The 22,090-nt window shown below is 38.8% G+C and overlaps 1 protein-coding gene across 1 annotated transcript in view; it reads right to left on the bottom strand.

Moving 5' to 3' along the window:
* LOC126190921 (structural maintenance of chromosomes protein 2) overlaps positions 1-22,090 on the bottom strand; it is a 196,073-nt gene that overhangs the window by 22,480 nt on the left and 151,503 nt on the right. Inside the window, exons 12-17 of the mRNA XM_049931555.1 lie at positions 20,229-20,375; positions 19,934-20,138; positions 19,582-19,717; positions 12,547-12,671; positions 7,433-7,626; positions 1,825-1,968 (exon numbers count right to left, since the gene is read on the bottom strand). Coding sequence (XP_049787512.1) covers positions 1,825-1,968; positions 7,433-7,626; positions 12,547-12,671; positions 19,582-19,717; positions 19,934-20,138; positions 20,229-20,375 — 951 coding nt within the window. The remainder of the gene's footprint in view (positions 1-1,824; positions 1,969-7,432; positions 7,627-12,546; positions 12,672-19,581; positions 19,718-19,933; positions 20,139-20,228; positions 20,376-22,090) is intronic.

The following is a 22,090-nucleotide window of genomic DNA, read 5'->3' as shown; positions in this document are numbered from 1 at the left end:
ATACAAATTCCGTATTGTTCATCTTCGAATGTAGCAGCATTTCAATGTACTACGAAAATCCGACTGGCAAGACTGGGATGCTTGTCAATATGGCCAACTCTACGTTCCGAATTTTTTCCTACCTGTGAGAAGAGATGGTTGCTAATAGGAACTTTTATGAATTGTGAATCACATGCAGTATTCTCTTCATCATAAGAATAAAATGAATATAAACATTTTGCCATGTATTCTTTCGTGTTTGCTGCTATCTCATTTAAATCCTGTCTGCCTTATAACCTACGAAACTAGTGTGAGACAACAGCAAATACGGAAGAATATACATATCATGTCATGTTTATATTCGTATTATTCTTATGCGCAATAGTGATACAATCTGAAATGAAGCACGGCAATTGACTACATTTTTAACTCTAAGATGACTGATTTCTGTGCAGAATGTAATGTACAAAAGAGGCATCTGCAAAGATTTTCACACTGAGAAAAATTTTAGCTAAACTCTCATTCAGAACATCTATCATACGCAGTACATTATTTGGTTCTTGTTGATCATTATCAAAGAAAGCAGCAGTGTAAGTAACAACAAATAGCAGTCTCTAGCCATTGTTTCGCTAATGAGACAACTCCTCTTTTTTTTTATTGTAAGCGGCGGTAGCGCGCTCAAAAGCAAGCCATGCCGCGAGCGGCGAAAGGCCGTAAACACTCATTATCAGAATGCGACAAACAATGCATGACACAGTACAATAATGCATTTTCAGCGTAGAGTGACGTAAACACCTATAACAAAGAGAACGGCACTTATCAGATAAAAAAAATAAGCAACCGATTCAAACCAGACGCAGCACGTTAAAAAGGAAGGGTATCCGTATAAATACGGACGGAGTGCCTGACGCATAGCAATGGCTACCTGGTAAAGCTTAACTGCTAAGCTTACGACTCGAACCAAACTACTGTAGCTGTATCGTCATTAATTCGACCTAAATTGTGTCTCATATTACAATAGACCAACTTTGTTTCAATTTGGAGGTGCGGCCTAAGACTTTCCTCTCCCCTTGAATTTCGAGTGTCAAATTTCAGGTGCGGCTTAGATTCGGGAAAATTTTTTTCCCTTGATTTCGAGTCTCATTTTTCAGATGCGGCTTAGATTCGAGTGCAGCTTAGATTCGAGTAAATACGGTAGGCAGCAAAATAACCAATGACTGACAGAGCAAGGAGGACATCAAACGCAGACTAGCACTGCCAAAAAGGGCATTCCTGGCAAAGAGAAGTCTACTAGTATCAAACAAAGGCCTTAATTTGACGATGACACTTCTGGAAATACATGTTTGGTGCACAGCATTGTATGGTAGTAAAAATGAACAGAAGAGACTCAGAGCATTTGAGATACAGTGCTACAGAAGAACGTTGAAAATTACGTAGACTGATAAGGTAAGGAATAAGGAGATTCTCCACAGAATTAGCAATGAAGGGAATGCATGGAAGATACTGACAAGAAGAAGGGACAGGATGACAACATCTGTTAAGACATGAGGGAATAACTTCCATGGTACTAGAGGAAGCTGTAGAGGCAAAACTCTGTAGGGGAAGAGGGAGATTGGGATACATTTAGGAAATAATTGAGGATGCAGACTGCAAGTACTACCCTGAGAAGCAAAGGCTGACAAAGGAGAGGAATTCGTAGTGGGCCACATCAAACCATGGTCAGGCGAGGAGGGATTACTGAGCATATATTAACAGAATAACAGTCTATCATGACATGCATGTACTCTGAGCCACATAAGAATGAGTATACAAAGAGTGAAACCATTGATAGCTTCTTCCACTCACCTTAACTGACTTTAACTCAGACTCAAGTGCCTGATGTGCCTCTTCAAGTTTTGTTATTTCTCCTGAAATATCTATCAGTTCTTGTTTGCTTGTCTCCAGTGAAGATTTCAGTTCACTAATTTCCATTTCTAAAGTCTCGTAATCCTAAAATAAAATAATTCATAAATTTTTCTAACACTTCTACAAATACAGAACATGTAGGGCTTGTTGTATAAAGCAGCTGACATTAGATTGATATAGAACACGACTTCAGATGAGCAACGAAATTTTGCAGATCAAGTTGAAGTCAACTGCAATTGTAATATTACAGTCTAGTGGCATTACAACACAATGGTTTTGTTTTGCTCAAATTTAAGTTAAAGTAAATAATAAAGAAGTTGCTATTAACACAAAAAAATGTTAAGTAAATATGTGAATGCACCATTCTATCACTGCTGAAGCTCGACCTTTTTCCTTCTTATTCTTTATTCTCTTTTCTCTTCTTGTTTAAAAGAACTGCGAGCCAAGGTGAAGAAATTATCATCTATATAAGTAATGTGTGTAATGATTATAGGTAATAACTGACATCATAAAACTTCTAAGAGATGACTCTTATATAATGTGATTAGTGTAAGGAATTTTATACACACTTAGCAGCAGAATTATAGAGCAAAATTCAAAATATTTTCACTGGAAAGTGAAATACATGGAGTTTGGCAGCAGCCAAAAAAGACTGAACATGTCTTTCAAAACTGTTCCTTAGGCTCTAATAGCAGTAACTACATAACTCATATTTAATTTTTAACGACAAAACAAATGCTTGAATTCAATATCGATGAACAAGACTAAGAGGATGCATATGTAAGTTAATTTGTAATTATAGGGCGGTAGCTCAATGGTTGCATCCTGGAATGCAGTTCAAATGATACCAGGTTTGATCCCATGTCAGTTCCTGGATTTTTTTTTTTTTTTTTTGATCTGCCATTTCTTTTGCATATGGCAATGTTTGTTAATGCATATAATTTTAAGCTGTGTAGGTTAAGGACTCAGAGTAAAATTAAATCATGTGGCAGGTATTACAGTTTCAGCATTTGACTTTACCAATACATATTGTTGTCAGTGCATCAGATGAAGAGCCGGAACGAATTGTAGCTTGCAGTGTTATTTAACTCTGCACAATAACAAGAAATGAACAAATACTAATATAAACTATCTTTCAAGCAGCAAATTTGTTTTTGAGACAAATATCTGCATCTCATCATAGGTGTTAAGAGATAGTAGTAACTGTCACTTCAAGCCTGTAGTTAGCTGCTGCCCATTTTCATTAACAGTACACCTGACTAAATTACCACTTCCAGTTTCATGTAATTCCAGGTTGAAAACTTTAGACAGTGTTTATGCTCAAGTTTCCACAGCTCATGAAATTACATAGTGATGAAATGTTGTAACTGTAAAACACAAAATAATACCGACATGCACAGATACTTTCTTGGGTATTTTCTTAATACTGACATACACACTTGCAAACATTTCCAATAACAATCTGTCCCCATGTTCTGTAGGTTTACCTTTTCTTTGTTGACCACAGTGACTTTAGCAGTGCATAAGTGTGTGTGTGTGTGTGTGTGTGTGTGTGTGTGTGTGTGTGTGTGGTTTAGAGATGCTCAACAGTGAGGTTATCGGCACCATTACAAATATTAAGAGAGACATGTGTCAATAAAAGGGCTAAAAACAGTCGCACCATGAATAGTAAATCTACAAAACCTCATTCACTCACTCCCACCTATCTCACACTGACACACACAATCACTTCACCGCACACATTTTAAGGCACTATACCTAGGGTTAAAACAGAAGAAAAAACAACAGAAGAGCTGAAGTAAAGCGACAGGGAAATTCGACTGACTGACCACTTACAAAAAATGTGAGTGAGCCAGTCACACTGTTTATACTTTAAGAACATCTCCCTTAAATTTTAGTAAACAAGCTGGACATCTCACAAAACCTTAAGCCTCAAATCAAATTCATTTGAATAATTTAAAATAGAGGACAGACTGGTCGCCAAATTGCTGCTGCTCTCTGCTCTGAAAATAAAACCTAGAAAAAATATGGCGCACAGTAACCTGTGTGCCACAAGCATCATACTAGCAACCTCTGTGTTGCAGCACTGGCTTTCCACGCGCACTTTTGAAGAGCTGAAGCAAAGGAGGTAGTGAATGTTGGGGCACATGGCCCTACACATCTTTTTTGCCTCACCATACAGGATGTGTTTCTTCGTTTTAAGTTCTTGTACCTCCTGTTCTTCAAGATACATGCTGCAGTCCCTACACCAGATAGGGTGATTCCCAGAGCAATTCACGTACTTGAAAGGAGATGAACAAATGACTCCTCCGTGAGCAGCCTTTATCACATTTACCACAAGTGGCTTCTCCTGTACATCAGAAAGTGGTGTGCCCAGAGGGCTAGCATTTCAAACAGTACATTGGGGACATAGGGCCCATGCTTAAGCAAAGAAACCTGCCTTTTCATGCTCTGACAGTTTTTTAAATTGAGAATAACAGAGTCGGATTTTACAGATCCCCCGCCACCTTTCTCATGATATTCTGTACACTAACAAAACCTTCTTGGGCCCATTCACCAACAATATCTTCTTGGGTCCACTCATCTGTCAATTCTTCTTTTCCGATGTCCACCAGATCTCTGCACATCCCAACACTTTGCTGCAGTTTAAGATGTTGCATAGCTCAGTTACGATTGCATATTCCCTGAGGCATTGAGCTTCCTGGAGGTTCTTTACTTGTTGGGAACTAGAAGTTTCTATCAATGGCATCCCATTGTGCAATCAACTGACAGATTTTAAAGTGCCAGCAATGACATTTAAACCTTTTTGAATATACAAAGGTGAAACTATTTCAAAGTTCCTCTTTCTTTTCAACTATTAGAAACATGTTCTGACTAGCAGCATGCATTCTGTTAATTTCTGAGTACAAAGGACTAACTGCACAAGCCCTCTTCTTAAACTGGGTGGTGGTACCTATCAGCAGCCCATCCATTCCACGGAGATGGAGGAGAACATTTTCAGGGTTCCATCCTGATGACATGAGGAGGTAGGGAACTGAAGGTCCACCCTGACAGAGGCCCATTTGCCTAGGTAAGCCTTACAACTGAGAGGTGGCAGTTTCCCCAGAGGTTGCCCACTAATGACTGTTCCACCCCAACAGACAAGCACTTCATTGGAGCACAGCACACCTTTAGATTGAGATTTTTTTCGGAGTTTCATAACATCCTCACTATTCGAAAACAAATACTAAGCCCCTCAGAGCATGAGACACAAAGAACAAACAAAAATGTCACAGCTTTCATCATGACGATGACAGCTTTCTCAAAGCTTGTCAAATAAATGAACATTTGACAGCGAAAAACAATGAATTAAAGTAGAACAGAATAAGCTCATGTAATTTTAATTACTTGATGCATTTGCACACCCGAGACCTTTTTATTTAATGTTACCGCCACAAGATTCTGAATTCTTACATAATGTGTAACTGCTTACATTCACCTGATTTACTCCTTAACTTCTATTTCTTCATTTATGTCCAACAAGAATTGCATAGGCAGTGATTTTTATCAAGGCAACAAGACAATGAATCCTCTCAAAACAGTATTTTTGAGGCAAAAACATTAGAATGAGAAAAAGTCATAAAATTGGTTCGAACACATGCAAAAGTGTGTAAAACTTAAAGGCAAATTGTCTAAAGAAAAAAATAAAATGATTTTTACCAAAAAAACGTTTTTATTTCACTATATTTGTGTAAACTTAAAAAGTAGACCTCGTAACATTGTCTCTTCTCTTTTCACACATAGTTGGATAAACATTTTAATATGAGGAAGAAAATTATATATTTATCGTAAATTTAAGCCTTGTGCCACGGAGTTCTTTAAAATATCGCAAATGCTATGTATTGGATTTATGCGACCCACAATGCCTTCAAAAACCATGTGAGAGATTTTCACATTCTCTCGCTCACTTCATGCAAACTATTAGTCCTACAGAAAAAATGAACAGGACCTTTTGTAAGAAATTTAATGTAGTTGAACTTTTAATGGAATAAATTTTCATTGGCAGCCACAGTTTTTGAGTTCTTCAAGAAAAATGCATCGATCGTAATTTTTGTATTTTCTTTCTTTTTTTTTTAAAAAAAACCTCACAATATGGCCTCTAGTTAAAACATATCCCAGTAAAAAATTTAACTACACAAAATTTCCTACAAAAAGATCCTGTTCACTTTTTCTGTAGCACTAATACTTAGTGCATAGTGAGGAAGAGACTATGAAAATCTTGTGCGTGGTTTCTGGAGGCATTGTGGGTTGTGTAAAACCCATAGGAGTAGGGGCAGCTGAATCTTCCTGTACGTTCACGAGGAATGAGATGCACGTAAGATCCCTATAATGTGAGCTTTATTCAGATTTTCTGGAGTTTCCCTAACCATGCCACAAATAACAGAATGGTTCTTTGATACATTTACATCGACACTCTGCAAGCCACCATACAGTGCGTGGCAGATGGTGCTCTGTAGCAGTACTTGTCATTTCTTTTCCTGTTCCACTCGCAAACAAAGAGAAGGAAAAACGACCATCTGTATGCCTCCGTATGAGCCATTATGTCTCATGTCTTATTTTCGTGGTCTTTACATGCAATGTATATTGGTGACCGAAGAATCGTTCTGCAGACTGCTTCAAATGCCGGTTCTCTAAACTTTCTCAGTAGTGTTTCTTGAAAAGAATATAATCTTCCCTCCAGGTATTCCCATTTGAGTTCCAAAAGCATCTCCGTAACACGTTTTGTTCGAAACTACTGGTAACAAATCTAGTAGCTCGCCTCCAAACTGCTCCGATGTCTTCCTTCAATTCAAGCTTATATGGAGTCCAGAAACACTAGCAGTACTCAAGAATAGGTCGCACCTGTGTCCTACATGCAGTCTGCTTAAGTTGATAAGTTCAATCTATTTCAGTTTTCATCCTTGCCCAATGATGATTTTGAACTTCCACTTCTAGTGAGATATAAATGAGGTTTTACGCATGTTTTCATTCTTTTCACTGTCACATCAGCTTTGTAATTCCAAGTTTATAATGGTTAACCCTAAGTGGTTTGTTGGGACTAATAAGTGTCATCAACTCGACTGACAGTGGCTACTGTCACTTTTTCCTGACAAAGAGAGGGATAGTCATAAAGTACGCAAAGACTGGTTGGTATGACATAGATATCAAAGTACATGGATATTCTTCCATATCTTAGAAAATTTCTTCATATTCAAGTGCAGCATTCATTCTTAAATCCAGTGCACTCGTCTGGGGGGGGATTTGTAATGTCAAGAAATCACTTGCAGTTCACTTAATGATGAACAGTAACTATTTTCTTCACCCCTTCCATGTGCTTTGTGAGGTCTTGATAAAAATATTAAGTATTGTTACTATTCAAAGGAACTTCGTATTGTGTGTCCTAGCCAACCAATCTAGCATAACTAGAGCATTTAGTATAAATTAAATACTAAAACCATCACAATAATGAACGGTGCCAGTACTGATGGTGTAAATTATACTGAAATACCATCAGATGTAGTAAATTTACCTGTTGAAGTTTTTGCCATTTCTCTTGGGTTGCCTCCGATTTGGTCTTAAGCCGAGTCATATCTTTCTCTGCATTTTTCCTCTCCTTTTCTATAACCTCTTTAGCATGTTCCACTTGATATTCGAGGTCTTTCACTTTTTTCGCTCCATCTTTCTCAATCTGCTTGCATTTTTCTACTTTCTCCTCCAGTTCCTCTGAAACAGTAAATTTACTTGTATTACAAAATTATAATGGCAACTTAACAATATAAACCTGCACTAAAAGCTAAAAATGTAGAAAAATAAAAAGTTAATTATTCAGTTAAAGGCAGCTTTACCACAAAAACAACCACAATTTATTCATCAAAGAGAGTTTTGCATCAACCTCGGTTCCAAGAGTTCCAGAACCTGTACAGAAAATTGAAATAGAGATCAACATAAAATCATTTCCACCCTTTTTATTGCTCATGAAAACCACATACTGCATTTTGTACCACCATACAGCGAAACCTTCAGAGGTGGTGGTCCAGAATTGCTGTACCTAAGTCATTCACAAGATGTGCACAATTGGGGGGGATTGTTGTCCATGAAGACGAATGCCTCGCCAGTATGCTGCCAATATAGGTGCACTATCGGTCGGAGGATGGCATTCACGTATCGTACAGCCGCTACGGTGCCTCCCCGTCAGCCACACACAATGCCACCCCAAAACAGCAGGGAACCTCCACCTTTGCTGCACTTGCTGGACAGTGTGCCTAAGGCTTTCAGCCTGACTGGGTTACCTCCAAACACGTCTCCAACAATTGTCTGGTTGAAGACATATGCGACACTCTTCGGCGAAGAGAATGTGATGCCAACCCTGAGCAGTCCATTCGGCATGCCACTGGGCTCATCTGTACCGTGGTTGCAAAGATGGATCTCGCCACGGGCGTTGAGAGTGAAGTTACGTATCATGCAGCCTATTGCGCACAGTGAGTCTTAACACGACGTCCTGTGGTTGCATGGTAAGCATTATTCAACATCATGGCATTGTTGTCAGGATTCCTCCGAGCCATCATCCGTAGGTAGCGGTCATCCACTGCATCCCTTAGGCGGCCTGAGCGAGGCACATCATCGACAATTCCTGTTTCTCTGTATATCCTCCATGTCCGAACAACATCGCTTTGGTTCACTCCGAGACACCTGGACACTTCTCTTGTTAAGAGTCCCTCCTGACACAAAGTAACAATGCGGACACAATCAAACCGTGGTATTGACCGTCTAGGCATGGTTGAACTACAGACAACACAGGCCGTTTACCTCCTTCATGGTGGAATGACTGGAACTGATCGGCTATCTGACCTGTTTACATCTTTGGGCAGGTTTAGTGACGTCTCTGAACAGTCAAAGGGACTGTGTCTGTGATACAATATCTACAGTCAACACCTGTCTTCAGGAGTTCTGGGAACCGGGCTGATGCAAAATGTTTTTTGATATGTGTATTTTAGAATCAGATAAGAGGTACTGACATCTCTCAATGCTACCTACATGTCTTGTATACTTGTTTATATGATTTCAAGCCTGAATTATAAAGCAAAATTAATCCTTTAAGCTGACCACCAGAAAAATTATTCATAGTATTTATGATTCTTTGTCTATTATTTATGTACTGAAAATTTAATTTTTCCTTATTTATATCATAGATAAATAAATTATCACAGTGTTCTTGGTACCTGAGATTTGGACCTCAGATCGAATCGAAACAGTCATAATGAAGTTTGTGCTTAAGTAAAAGACGATTTACAAAATTATGATGGAAATAATTTTTTGTCTTAAGAACTTAAGCAGTTTTCCTGCCTCACAGTAAGAAAACTGAGGAATCTATGCTGTAGTAATCAAGGTTATGCTCCCAAATAAAAGGTAGGTATATTTTGGTTCTTTTTTTATCCTATGATCAATTAAAGGGTTTAATAACAATAATAATCCCCCCCCACCCCAGTATAATGTCATCATTGTTGATAATAAAAGCAAATATTATGTAACATTTTATTACAACTATGTAATATTTGAATTTTTTATGATTTTCTGTGTATCAATGACAATATCCTGGTCATAATTTTTGAAACATTAGGGTGATGGTGTATGGAATTTGTAATGCGTGTGAGGTATCTGTCATTAATTACAGTGGGGCAGCATAGATGGAACAATGGAATGGAGGATGGCAAGAGTGGTACAGAATTAAGGATGAGAAACTTCCAGCTCTCCAATGGTACCATAAAAACCTCTTTCCATATTGATTCCATCAACTAACAACAGTACCTCAATTTTTACAGCTGCAATACTTTCCAGTACAAAAAAATCCCTATCCTTGAGTCTGGCCACCAAAATACAGTGACAAGCAATCCATTGCCCTGTGTGCAGAAGTTACCACTAATGTCTGTACCAAAAGGTACTATCTTCCAAACTTAGTTCACAAATGGATCTCTAGTGTTATACCCACTATGCCTCATATCTTCCAACCACACCCATGAACTGATAGCAAAGGATCACCCTCCAGATTATCAAGTTCCATCCCAAATTGGAACAACTTACCCACATTATTCACCAGAGGTTTTATTACAGATCATTACATATATAAATAACCAAAAATCTTCCCTACCTCTCTCTGAGTGGTATTATGCTCCTCACCCTATCTATTAAATATCCTGGACCACCCTTACGGCACAACTACTCCCAACCCCTTTTGACACGAGTCATAACCTTGCGAAAAACCCTGGTGCAAGCCCTATCACATGCACCTACAACAAATCATACTCCATTTTTTTCACACATATATACCAGCTCTGTTGTGACTTTTTCCACCTTGTATAAAATCATGACCACCAACAAACTATCCATCTGAATGAATGGCCACCACCAGACTGTAGGCAAGAGCAGAGTTGACCACACAGTGGCAAAACACACTGCTGAGCATCAAATGTTTGATTTCAACAGCTGTTCACAATCCATGTCATAAGGATCTCTCTCTGCAACTCAAAGATGTATTGTCCTCAACATGTCCATCATATAATCCTCCATCCCTCAGTCCCCACTAACCCATCCCCATTTTCACTTATTCTGCCCTCAGTTTCCTCTGTGCAGTCTCTCTCTTTCCTGCATGCTATCTTATCATCTTAACACACCCCTCCACTTAAAATGCCACAACTGTACTCTTTCCCTGCTGCAGGTCCATGATGGTTTTAACTCTAGTGATGATCAGGGACAGTGTTGAAACTGTGATGTGATTAATATTAGAGTTGTCATCTACTTATGTTAAAGCACAACTGGAATCTGCATGCTACTGATGTCTGACAAGCTCAAAAGAACCAGGTGTTTCATGAATAATGGCTTCAGCCAAATGGGCACACAACTCTTCTGGAGTGTCTGCCACTGTCTTGTACACCGAACTCATCTTCTCCCATAAAACAAAGTACACAGGGGTGTGGCAGGGAGCATGTTGGCCCTGGTAGTGTTCCAGTCCTACCAATCCAATTGAGGCAAAACACTGTCTAAATGTTCCTTCACATCATTGGTAAAATGTGATAGGACCATGTCATGCTGGAGCCATAATCATCATAAACAAGACAAACACTTTTAAGACAAGGATGGTGTTGGTATAATTAGCACTAGGGAAAGTCATCAGCTGATAGGTCAATACATCCTAATCCTTGAATGAGGGACTTTCTTCAACACTTACAGCAGTACTTTGTGGAAAAATACTTAGTTGTTTCCTTCATCGCATGTTTTTTGCAGAAGATACTGCCCAATTAGATAGTCATGAACAATACCAGCCCAAATATTTAAGGTAAGTCTCTGTTGATGACCGTACACAAAGGTTGGCTTAGGGTTTTCCAATGTCCAGATATGGTTGTTATGGCTCCTGAATATTATTTCCACTGTGAAGGCTGCCTCATCAGTAAGCAAGATACACATTTGGAAGTAAGGCTTGGTATTGTGATACTATTGGAGAATTCCACACATTACATGAAGTCATCAGCTGATACACCCCCATATTTGAATTAATGCATGCATGTCTTGTGCAGGATTTTACAACTTTGGAGCTGTAGGTATTTAGTTACTTGGCTATGAAGCATTTGCTGGCACTGGGGTGGTTCTCAATTCACTATAACACAAACCGAACAGTTCACAGTTCCTCAAACCGAACAGTTCACACATCCTTCTGGTCTCACGGATCCTGGTTAACGAAGACAGCCATCATGTCTTTGGAAAGTGAAATGATTTGGTGTCTCCTTCTTAAAAGACTTTCTGCATACAGGCACTTTTCTTCTTGACTGTTGTCTCTCCATAAATAAAATGCATGTCATGGGCTAAGAAAGAGTGTAATCAGTCATGAAGAACCTGTAAATATTAGTAGTAACTTTCATGTAAACACAACATAACCTAAACAAGAACTATGTAATTGTTTACGAATGGATGTGGACACTGCTAGACGTTTAAGACCATTCCTAACAGTAAGATGTAATTATGTTGCAAATGAGATTCCAATATCAATGTGTTGCATAGGAAGTGGCCAAACTGCTGTAAACAAAGGCCCACAAGAAGTCTAGAGCCAAGCCCTTCAAGGACCCCAGTTGGGTAGCAGTGTACCTGTTGACATTTGTTCATGTAACAAAAGGGTTTCCTTTACCTTCTCTAACAATTCTGTCAATATTTATACATGGCTTTTTTACCCTGTATATTGTGGGCACTTAGCTGCCCTTTTTTTTTTTTTGGGGGGGGGGGGGGTTTAAATATTTCAATTCCATTCATCTCAGCATTGTATCAGCTTTAACATTTTGCTGTCACCACCTTTTCTGCGTGCAATGCCACTGCTTTCTCCTCCTCACTGTCAATAAATTTAATTTTGTCAACAACAAGCTTCTACTGTCTGGCAACAGGGCACAAATATTAAATACTGTATGTGATATTTATCATAAGCTGCTGTGTTTTGGAGTGCTATGGCAGACAGAACAAAAGGAAAACTTATCTTGGCTTAGTATCTTGCCTTCAGTTGTATGTTCACAGAAATTGGAAACAACAAACTGCTAACACAGTTTCAATTATGTATCTACTCCACACCAATGAAGAAATCAAAGATTGTTGTAGATAAAAACTTACTTATGTCAGCTTTGATTTGTTCAATTTCTTGCATCAGGCGGTGATGGGCAGTATGTTCCAACTGGTTCTGCAGAAGTGAGAGTTTGTGTGTTTTCACTTCCAACTGTTGTTTATAAGAATCGTAGCTGAAAGAAAAACAAAAAAATAAAAACACACACACACACACACACACACACACACACACACACACACGTCTCCAGAAGCTGCCAACTGGCAGACGGGCCGTAGTGCCCTGATGTGATAGTGGCCATGGAATTTGAATGTGAATAAACTTTGCAGACCATTCATTCTATTGCAAGAGAAGACTCTATAAACAAGCAAATCCTGAACACCAAGACATGGAAAGCCTTTGCTAAATTTTTCATTTGGAGCAGGGATGGTCAAGAACGCGGCACTTGTGTGTGTACGCGTGCCGAGCTTTCACACGTGTGCGGATAGCTCCCTTCTGACGTCACACATCCCCCACTACCACACCCGCTGACTGCGCGCGCACGCGTGGAACTGCAAACACGCCGCATGCGACAGTGCATTCGCATAAGGAACACCGCCCTGCTAGCATGTGGCTTAGTTTCATATTACGACATTTGATAACATTAAGCTCTGTACAACACATCATATTGAGCAATACTTCTTTGTTGGCTGTTCGTACAGCTACAGAAAAATAACAATAATGCTGGGTTTGAAACTGCATTACACCAACAATATCATGCTTCTCACATCGCCACGCGTAAAATTCTTACAACATTTAAGCTGAGATATAGAAACAGACTTGAAAGTAGTCTACAGCATGCAGTATGATGTGGAATAAGTGATTCCAACTACATGTGAAACATCAAATTTTATATTCTGGAACTACTGTACAAAATTTGCAATAACTACAATTCTCAACAAAACATATGACAAATACAACAAAATTATCACCATTAATTTAAATATTTTTGGTTCACTGTACACATAATAAAGTACATATCCGGCACAAACTGACGGTACACGGACAAACACAGCCAGTTTCACATATTTTTGTCACTCAGATTGCCACGTAATCCTGACATTTAGTTTCATAATCAATTTGCAGGGATGGCTAGAGGACAAATGTAAGGATGTAGAGGCTTATCTCACGAGGGGTAAGATAGATACTGCCTACAGGAAAATTAAAGAGACCTTTGGAGAAAAGAGAACTACTTGCATGAATATCAAGAGCTCAGATGGAAACCCAGTTCTAAGCAAAGAAGGGAAAGCAGAAAGGTGGAAGGAGTATACAGAGGGTCTATACAAGGGCGATGTTCTTGAGGACAATATTATGCAAATGGAAGAGGATGTAGATGAAGATGAAATGGGAGATATGATACTGCGTGAAGAGTTTGACAGAGCACTGAAAGACCTAAGTTGAAACAAGGCCCCTGGAGTAGACAACATTCCATTAGAACTACTGACAGCCTTGGGAGAGCCGTTCCTGACAAAACTCTACAATCTGGTGAGCAATATCTATGAGACAGGCGAAATTCCCTCAGACTTCAAGAAGAATATAATAGTTCCAATCCCAAAGAAAACAGGTGCTGACAGATGTGAAAATTACCCAACTATCAGTTTAATAAGTCACAGCTGCAAAATACTAACACGAATTCTTTACAGACAAATGGAAAAACTGGTAGAAGCCAACCTTGGGGAAGATCTGTAGAAATGTTGGAACACATGAGGCAATACTGACCCTACGACTTATCTTAGAAAATAGATTAAGGAAAGGCAAACCTACGTTTCTAGCAATTGTAGACTTAGAGAAAGCTTTTGACAATGTTGCCTGGAATACTCTCTTTCAAATTCTGAAGGTGGCAGGGGTCAAATACAGAGAGCGAAAGGCTATTTACAATTTGTACAGAAACCAGAGGGCAGTTATAAGAGTCAAGGGACATGAAAGGGAAGCAGTGGTTGGGAAGGGAGTGAGACAGGGTTGTAGCCTCTCCCCGATGCTATTCAATCTGTATCTTGAGCAAGCAGTAAAGGAAACAAAAGAAAAATTTGGAGTAGGAATTAAAATCCACGGAGAAGAAATAAAAACTTTGAGGTTCGCCAATGACATTGTAATTCTGTCAGAAACAGCAAAGGACTTGGAAGAGCAGTTGAACGGAATGGATGGTGTCTTGAAGGGAGGATATAAGATGAACATCAACAAAAGCAAAACGAGGATAATGGAATGTAGTCGAATTAAGTCGGGTGATGTTGAGGGTATTAGATTAGGAAATGAGACACTTAACGTAGTAAAGGAGTTTTGCCATTTGGGGAGCAAAATAACTGATGATGGTTGAAGTAGAGAGGATATAAAATGTAGACTGGCAATGGCAAGGAAAGTGTTTCTGAAGAAGAGAAATTTGGTAACATCGAGTATTGATTTAAGAGTTAAGAAGTCATTTCTGACAGTATTTGTATGGAGTGTAGCCATGTATGGAAGTGAAATGTGGACGATAAATAGTTTAGACAAGAAGAGAATCAAAGTTTACCAAATGTGGTGCTACAGAAGAATGCTGAAGATTAGATGGGTAGATCACATAACTAATGAGGAGGTATTGAATAGAATTGGGGAGGAGTTTGTGGCTCAACTTGACCAGAAGAAGGGATCAGTTGGTAGGACATGTTCTGAGGCATCAAGGGATCACCAATGTGGAGACGGGGAAACTCTTCCCAAGGAAAACCTTCGTAAAATTCCTGGACAGTTTTTACGTAAAAAAATTTGTCCTTTAAACGGATATTACACTGCAGATCGATCATTTCCATTTGCAAATGCACTAGAGTACTTTCAACTGAAACGGCAAAGGGTCTAGAAAATATTTCAAAAACAGATGTCAGACTGGAAGTGTCCTGAAAACGTTTAGAAAATTGTCTGTAGTTCCTACAACACAGAAACGAATTCGTCAGAAGTTGCGTTTCTCTGACTTTAGAGAGTGTAGGGCAATGGGCGGTATTCATTTTTATGAATTGTTCCTTCCACAATGCGAGTTTCTTATTAAATGCATCCACTTTTTTCATCAGATCAGAAATAAGCTGTTACTCACCTCGCAAAGTCTTATTGAGAACGTTCAAGTGTGCAGTCAGATCAACTAAAAAGGCGAGGTCTGCAATCCATTTTGAATCTTCTAATTGTGGCTCTACCTTTCCTTTTTCTTTCAGGAACTCAACAATAGCGAGTCTTAACTTGAAAAATCTTTTGAGGCATGATCCTCGACTTAACCAACGTATTTCCCAGAGGTAAATAATATCTCTGTACTCTTCGTTCAGTTCCATGAGAAACTGTTGAAACTGACGGTGTACTAAGCCATGCGATTTCAAAAAATGTACTATGGTGACTACCAACTTCATCATGTGCTACAAATTTGCATACTTAGCACAAAGAGCTTCTTGGTGTACAAAACAATGAATTCCATACAAATCTTCTGTCAATCATCCTAGTTTTTTACGCAACAATGCTACAAGCCCATTTTGAGCACCTCGAATTGCTGGCACTCCATCCGTGGTGACTGAAACTAACATTTTCCAATTCAGGCCAACGGCTTCAACTGCTTTCGGCTAGTCGATACCCCTCGTTGTGTGTTTCATTGGTACTAAATTTAACAGTTCTTTCGTCACGTGCAAATTTGTGTCGACTCCACCAACATAAATCGCTAGTTGTGCTGTGTCCGAAATGTAGGTCGACTCGTCCAAAGCAATCGAGAATGCAATAAACTTGCAGGCACTATCAATTAACTGCCTGTAGACACCCGCTGCCATACCGGCTATGCGGCGAGCTATTGTCTGTCTGGAAAGACTAATTTCACTAAACTTCTTTACTTCTAGTGGCATGAAGAGTTCCGCCGCCTCAACAATACACTCCTTAATGAAATCGCCATCACTGAAAGGCTTATTCGCTCTTGCAATTTTGAGCGCTATTTTGTAGCTGGCTCTTAAAGACAGGTCGCTACGTTCAGTTGCAGGCTAAAAAAAAGAAACAAAAATTGAGTGAACTCTAAATTCGAATTCTAACGACAAATATGTAGAAATAAAAACATCAGAAACACAAAGATTTGTAAGTGGTACTCGCGTTCGGTCCATCTCGCCGCATAACACTACGTCTTCTTAATTCCGCCAACTTGTTTGATCTATCAACCCAACTAAATCATTAAGTCCTTTGTGTGTGGTGTTATAATGCCGTTCTATTGCAAATTTGCAGTGCCCGGCGAGTATGCGACTGCATAATAGACATTGAGAATTTTCATCCTTCTCTTCGAAAAAATATTGCAATTCCCATTCAGCTCTGAAGGCTCGTGACGTTGTGTCACCAACCCTACCTGTTTGTGAGTGTGTGTTCCATTGCAACAACCACTGTACAGTACTTATAAACTTCCTATGAATCGCTAACAAATAGCGAGGAATAAACACGGCTGCCACTACGAATCAACTAATGCACCCTATGCCGGATGAAAAGATGTTGGATCGCACAGCTAGTCTAATGCTGCGCCGCACCGAGCAGTGCCGCGAAAGACCGAGGAAAGCCGAGTAGTGGCGAGGTGGACCGAGCCCTGGACGGCAGGCGTGCAGCACATCTGTACAAGCGTGCAGTTTGGCACGCTGTTGCCGTCCCTGATTTGGAGTATGCTGCTTAGTTGAAATGATGGTTGAACAATGGGTAAAAAAGATAAACAGCACCTAGAAGTGAAATTCATGTGGTTACAGAAGAGAGTCAACAGAATGAGCTGTGGTCAGAGGTAAACAAATCAGGAGATCCTACAATAAATACATAAAGGAAGATTAATAGCAGTTAGGTAGCAGGGAGAAAGACGACACTTCTGGGCCACATATTAAGTCGTAACAAATTTTTGAATGCTCAGTGATGAAAAATGAGACAAACATGGGCCCCAAAAACAATTCTTTGAAGATCTCAGACATGCACTGAGTTACTAAAAGCCTGAAGAAGTGCTGAAGACAGAAACATAACAATCGGAAGGAGACTATGAAGATACTGAAGCACCAACCACACACTTCTTACATCCTGTCAGCAGAGTAAAAAGATGAACAAATCTTCTGAAGATATTAATGCATCAATCTAAATGGAATATGTTCTTTCAGGGAACATCGTAGTCGCTCCACAAAAGAACCACACATGTGCAACAAATCCGCACATATTTTTACTGAATTTAAGGATGAAAAAGTGGAACATGCAGATTAATTGCAATAAGGCTAGTACCACGCCACCTCCAACAACAGATCCCATTACACTATAGTATTGTTACAGCCTAAGTACGCGACATGTCAGTAGCCCATTAGATGTGATGTATTAAGCACTTGTTAACTTGTTAATTATGGATACAAGTTCTTGTTACTCCGCATATATGGCTAAAGAAAAACAATAAATTATTGAAGAAGCAGAAAAAATTGGAAACTGTGTGGTGGAGGAAATATGATGTGAGTGAGGGTTGTATTTGTGAGAGGTGAAAAAACAAAATACGGCTTTAAGAAACGAACGGCAATTGCCGGGCATTTTGTGGCCACAATGTGAAGCACCTGGACCTCAGAAAAAGGCTCTGCTATTATACAGACCAAACCACCGGCTTTAGCCAAAGAACTAGGTGTCACTGGTTTCGAAGCTAGCCAGGACTGATTATCAAGATTTTTCAGTCAACATGGATTAGGCCACTTGAGGAAAACTACCATATCTGAACTGCTTCCAGGGGATTATGAGGAAAATTAGTGAATTTTCATTGCTACATCATAAATTTGCACCACGAACATTACTGTATATCATCACAAATTGGTAACGCGCATCAAAAGGGGAATCCAGCATCATGATACAAACTGGTGGCAGTGAGAAGCAGTGGAGTACAGTGATGTGTCTAACTGGTGATAGAGAAAAGGTAACACCTTATGTGATATTTAAAAGGAAAAATAATCTGAACAAATCAGTGAAAGGCATAATGGTGAGACTTATGGACAATAACCTTGTTGTTGACTGGGTGTCGCATGTTTGGAAATGTCGCTCTAAAGGATTACTGAATTTATGTAACACATCAGTCCTGGACAGCTTTTGCGGATATACAACTGGAGAACTGCAAGACAAGTTACAAAAAGGGAAAACTGACTTTGTCATCCATGTAGGTCTAATATGTACCATGCAACCACTAGATATGTGTGTAAATTTCCCATTCAAAGTTGCACTTTAAAAAGGGATACATGCAATGGATGGTGTATACACAAACGCAAGTTAACGCCAGTATTTCTTTTTTTCTACCCTCCCTTAAAATCAGGGGGTGCAGATTATTCACATGTACACAGTAATCTGAGAAGATTTATTTCATTGACATGTTGTGAAAATCATGACATCCAAAGAGTAAAATTATCAATACTGCGATCAGTCTGCCATAGCAGCACAAAACAGGTGGGGTGGTGACACGTCACGAGCCTTCAGAGCTGAATGGGAATTGCAATATTTTTTCGAAGAGAAGGATGATACTCGCCGGGCACCGCAAATTTGCAATAGAACAGCATTATAACACCACACACAAAGGACTTAATGATTTAGTTGGGTTGATAGATCAAACAAGTTGGCGGAATTAAGAAGACGTAGTGTTACGCGGCGAGATGGACCGAACGCGAGTACCACTTACAAATCTTTGTGTTTCTGATGTTTGTATTTCTACATATTTGTCGTTAGAATTCGAATTTAGAGTTCACTCAATTTTTGTTTCTTTTTTTAGCCTGCAACCGAACGTAGCGACCTGTGTTTAAGAGCCAGCTACAAAATAACGCTCAAAATTGCAAGAGCGAATAAGCCTTTCAGTGATGGCGATTTCATTAAGGAGTGTATTGTCGAGGCAGAATAAGAGACCATATACATTGCACAAATATCCTATTTGCAAGAAAGACAGCAGACCTCATCTCGAAGTAATATCATGAGTGTCACACCTGTGTTATTAGTGTCACTGAATATGGTTCATTATATTTCATTTCCAACCTCAACTCTGTCCTGGACTCGCTGATGCTAATGCATAATCATGAAAGAAAAATTCTTACCATCTTGCAACTTCACTGACCCTTTTAATTTTCTCTTCCATCTCTCTTAGTTTTTGCTTTTTATCTTCAAAGTCATCAACCATGGCAAAAATCTCTTCCAACTGTGACAACACTGGTGTTGAAGTGCTAGGTGCACCTATCATAAGCAGAAAAAGAACAGTCATTAATTCTAGAGCTAAAAAAGCTGGTTTCCAATTTGTACATTGGATGACTCTTTGGGTAAATTGCAACAGCAATTCAAGTACTTGCAGAAACACTTAGGATTACAGCGAATTTTTAAAGCATACGCAAAGGTGTCCCTACCATCTTTAGATTATTTTTTTAACAGACAAATGATGTTAAAATCTCATACCTCCTTGCAAGACACCTGCAGGATCAAAAATGTCTCCCTCCAAAGTCACACATTTCTTCTTGATGTTCTCATTAAACGTAACCTCACGTGCCATGTCCATATTGTTTGTAATCATTGTTTCACCAAAGACATACTGGAGGACAACACGATATTTGTCATCAAATTCCACAAGGTGTATTGCTGGTACTATATTTTCTTTACCAACCTAAAAATTAAAATAAAAAGTTAATGCATTGACAACCCCTGAAATAAAACGGAGTGTGCTTATATTTTTAGTAACACCACAAATACTTACCAGCTTCTCTGCAGCTTTAACATACTTAGGTTCAAGAGCTCTACCAATTATTCTGTTTAATGGAACAAATGTTGTACGACGCGGTAAATCACCATTTTCTAGGAGCTTTCTGCCAGTTACTTCATTATCAATTACAATGTTGTACAGCTGAAACAAATTTACACACATTTTACAAAATGTTGCCAATTGTAATATGCCAAACAATTAATAATAAAACAAATATAAAATAAAATTCTCAGTAGAACATCAGCTTGTTAAGTTTTAGTGATGGACCTTCACTACTCATGCTTGAAAGAAAATTATTACACATCTTTTACTGCCTCTGAATGCCATATGAAACCTTTACAAATTCGCTTGAAACAAGAAAAGAAAAAAAGGAACAAAAAATCTACTTTTTGACTTTTTGCCAATTCCTTGACCATTATAAAACTTTTTAATTTGAGCCACGTATCATTTTCGCAGCTCTTACAAATTGTGCATGTAGTTCCCACACAACGAAGAAGTGAGCTAGCTGGCCTAATCAATCAGATTAAAGATGTTCACATCCCAGTAAATAATAGATTCTCTCTCTTTAAGTCACTAAAATGTATACAGATACCACCAGAGCTGAAGCTATACCCATTATCAAAAAAGTTACACAAGTTTAATAAAACGAGACAAATAGAAATTGATGAACTGAGTGATTTTCACGCGTTAGTCCTGTTTCTGAGCTACTTTAACTTCACTGAACACATATATGAACAAAAAGGAGGCCTACCTATGGGGAACTGCCTATCAGAAAACCTAGCACTCAAGAGGAGGGTGCGCTCACATATTCAGTGTACTCTGAAAACCCACTACTTAGGAGTGCATAATGCAAAACAGTTCTTCTTGTCCATGGTGCCATAAAAAGCTTATTTTCATTCACCACTTGACAGGGTAATGAAATATCCTTTACGTGAGGTGAATACCACTGAATTGCATACACTGAAAAAGGCAGCATCTAACAATCGCTTTGGTGCAAATCTAATTATGAGATTATACACCAAGAAACAGAAGTAACAAACTAGGAATAGAGATCAGGTCACATTCAAAAGAATGTGAACAAAAGAAAAAAGATAGGTCTTTAGTTTTACCATACTGGGGTCATTTCCCGATAAGGCATTTGGTTTGGAAAATGAGGCTGTACATTGGCTTCAGGACAGTGAGCAATTTAAGGATAATGTATTGTACGTGCTGTGGATAACAGTTAGGCTATAAAGCATCCAAGGTATATAAAATGATACATAGTGACCGTGGCAAGTTTTATGTTGGGCAAACTGGGGAAACTTCAAAATTAATTTAGACAACATGTTAATGACTCTAGTTACTCAGAATTTACTATTCATTTAAGAGAGAGTAAGTGTGCTGTTAATGGCAACACTAGAAACATAACCATTCTTCACAAGGCAGGAAAAGGTCGATTATTGAATTTCCTGGAAGAAATGGAGATGTACACACACATGACAAAACACCCTGACAATGTACTTAATGACTGAGTTCTGTAATAAGATGTATATAAAAAATTTTAACAGTTTTCTGAATGAGTAGGTTTGGATTAAAGTTTTCTCTGTTTTCCTGCATGTGAAATTTACTAAATTTGGCAAGCTATGTTGGGTTACCCACAGATCCAGATCCGAGGTGGCAACCTTGTCGTGTGGTAAGAGACTTTGTTGCATTATGTCCCTCTACCTTACTGTACTGTTTAAGACAGTTAACATCAATTTTATCTCTTTATATTTATTCTACCCTTATTGTTAATTGTCCAAGTGCAGTATTTAATACATATACAGGTAGTGAGTACATGCCAGATGTATCTACATGTGGCCTCAGAGCAACATCAG

This window comes from Schistocerca cancellata, chromosome 6 (genome assembly GCF_023864275.1).
Source record: "Schistocerca cancellata isolate TAMUIC-IGC-003103 chromosome 6, iqSchCanc2.1, whole genome shotgun sequence".
In the NCBI taxonomy this organism is placed as follows: Eukaryota; Metazoa; Arthropoda; class Insecta; order Orthoptera; family Acrididae; genus Schistocerca; species Schistocerca cancellata.
The sequence above is the reverse complement of the archived record's forward strand: the minus strand, read 5'-3'. Positions and strand labels throughout refer to the sequence as shown.